At 64.4% G+C, this 2520-nt stretch overlaps 1 protein-coding gene across 1 annotated transcript; it reads right to left on the bottom strand.

The window, feature by feature from the left end:
- Positions 1 to 931: 931 nt before the first annotated feature.
- On the bottom strand, positions 932 to 2255 carry AANAT (aralkylamine N-acetyltransferase). The gene is given in 3 exon segments (XM_068531368.1): positions 932 to 1228; positions 1625 to 1779; positions 2093 to 2255. Coding segments are annotated over 3 exon segments (615 nt in total).
- Between the last annotated feature and the right edge of the window lie 265 nt (positions 2256 to 2520).

Below are 2520 nucleotides of genomic sequence, written 5' to 3'. Positions count from 1 at the left end.
ATGGACGATGTCTGAAAGGTATTAAATGATATTCTTCAAGAAAATATCGTCTTTTGACCTCAAGCCTCGCATAGAATAGAAGCTGGAACTTCATTTTGGGAGTGGGGGGGTAGCAGGGGCAGCCGTGAGGAGCTAGGGGGCAGGGGCTTGGCCCAAAGGGACAGTGGATGCCTGTGGGACTTGTGGGAGATTTGGTTGGAGAAGAAACCAGGTTGGGGTCACATGGAGGGGCTCAAGGGGGCCCTTGAGAAGGTGGTGTCAAATCTTTAGACCCCTGTGTTCCCCAAGCCCCAGTCAGGGGTCTGGCTGGGTGGAGGGGAGGGCCGTCCTGGCAGAAGCAGTGCGGAGGTGGGGGTGCAGCACTGACCCATTCCCTGCCCCCACCAGCCCTTCACCCCACACCCGGTGGGACAGAGGACCCACAGTAACCGTGGGTGCCCAGGGTGGTGGGGGGATCTGGGAGGTGGCCCCTGCCCTTCCCTGCTCCCGGCTGCCTCTATTCCAGGGATGAGGATGGGAAGGGGCAGCCCTGGGCCTGGGGGAATAAGGGCCCCCTGGGCACCCGGCTCCTTTGGTAAGGACGTTGAAGCAGGGCTGCAGGCCGCCTCCCACTGTCCCCAATTCACCCACCCAGCCACACGTGGGCACAGTTTGGATGCAGGGGGTCCAGAGGGCCTCACGCGGACAGACTGGAGGTTACAGCACTCGTGCCCCAGCAGGGCAGCCTGGGCTGGGAGCAGCCGCCCCGCCCTCTCTTTATTTCACCCCACCCCCACCCCAGGACCCTCTGGGAATCACTGTCTCCCTTCAGGCTGAGCTGAGCTGAGCGACAGCAGGGCAGAGAAGGGGACAGTGGGACTGGGTAGGAGCCCCCAGCCTGCCTCCCCACACCCCTGGCACCCGGCCGTGGGCTCCCCAGGGGGCGGCCAGTTCAGCAGTCACTGTTCCTGTGCAGGGAGGCATGGCCCCGCAGGGAGCACTGCATCTCCGTGAAGGCGAGTGAGCCCACGGCACACGGGCCCACAGGGTGGAAGCCGAACCTCTGGTAGAAGGGCACCAGCCCGTCCTCGCACATGAGCACAGCCAGGTGCACGCCCGGACGGCCGACCAGGTGGTGCAGGTAGCGCCAGAGCAGGATGGAGCCCTTGCCCTGCTGCTGGAAGGGGCGGTGCACAGCCAGCACGTGCAGGTGGGCCGTGCGGCCCCTGCGCCTGTGCAGCGTCAGCGACTCCCGGGGGCGAGAGACGGACACGAGTCCAGGTCACCTCTGTGGACACCTGCACCCCCAAACCAGCCCCACCTGGGCCAAGGGCAGGTGCCCCTGAGTGCCTCTAATCAGGACCCCCCTCCTACCCAAGGAGACCCCAAATTGGGACCTACATTCCCAGCCCTATGGCGGTCCCTTCATGAGGGCCTTGAGACCGCAAAGGACTGGTCTTGCCCTGGAGAGGACCCACATCTGTGCTCATCACTTGGCTCGGAGGAAGAAATCCCAGCCTCCAGGCTCCTCCCCCTACCTGGCTGGCCTCTGTGAGAGCAGGAGGAGCCGGGGCCATCGGGCAGTGGCCTCTCTTCCAGAGGCCTTCCTGGGGCTGGGCATCTCTGCCCCCGACCCCTTCCTCACCTGAGTGAGTCTCTCCTCATCCCACAGGGAGCCGACGATGAAGGCCACGAGGCGGCCCTCCGCGAGCCAGTCCAGGGACAGCTCAGGACACAGGGCCAGGAAGTGCCGGACCTGGTCCAGGTTCAGGGGGCAGATGCCCGAGACAGAGATGAAGGCTGTGGAGGAGGCCCTGGTGGTGACTCCGTGGTCACCGTGCCACATGCCCACTGTCCACTGAGCACCTGCTCGGATGCTGGGGGTGGGCTCCCTCAGCCCCCAGCCCTCGCCCACAGGAAAGCAGAGGATTCAGGGCTGCTCTTCCCCCCACTTTGCTGAACACGTACGTGCTCTTGCACACGTACGGAAACACCCAGAGTCAGATACTCTGGGGTCCCAACTGCCAAGGGCAGGAGACTCGAGGGTCTTCTCCCCAAGGGCAACAGCGGCAGAGTTCAGCAGCATCCCGGACCCTGTCGGGGGGCTACCCACCTTCTCACTCAATCTCAGACACGCCAGCAGCATCCTCTGGGGTGAGGCAGCGAAACTCGTTGGCGGGGAGTGTGTGGCGCCGCTGGCGGCTTGGGGACTCTGGGATCCCAGGTGGCAGGTGCAGAGCGACAGGCTTCAGGTAGTGGATGCTCTGAGTGGACATCCTGGCCGCTGCTGCTACCTTGGGGGGCCCCAGCTTCAGAAGTGGCCTCTGTGATGAGGAGGGCCCCTCTGCACCTGTTGCAGAGGACCGATGGTCAAGGGTCTGGTCCTCATCTCCCGGGGGGCCGTCCAGGGTGATGGTGCATCTTGCCTCTTTTGTAGGGGACCTGGAGTGGGGAGTCTGGGGGCCGGGGTGGAGCGGGCAAGCAGGGCGTAGACACTTCCTGCCCTGTCCCTGCTCACTGGGTCCCCGGGTCACTGTTTGT

The sequence above is a fragment of the Eschrichtius robustus genome, chromosome 20 (genome assembly GCF_028021215.1).
Source record: "Eschrichtius robustus isolate mEscRob2 chromosome 20, mEscRob2.pri, whole genome shotgun sequence".
NCBI classification, from domain to species: Eukaryota; Metazoa; Chordata; class Mammalia; order Artiodactyla; family Eschrichtiidae; genus Eschrichtius; species Eschrichtius robustus.
The sequence above is the reverse complement of the archived record's forward strand: the minus strand, read 5'-3'. Positions and strand labels throughout refer to the sequence as shown.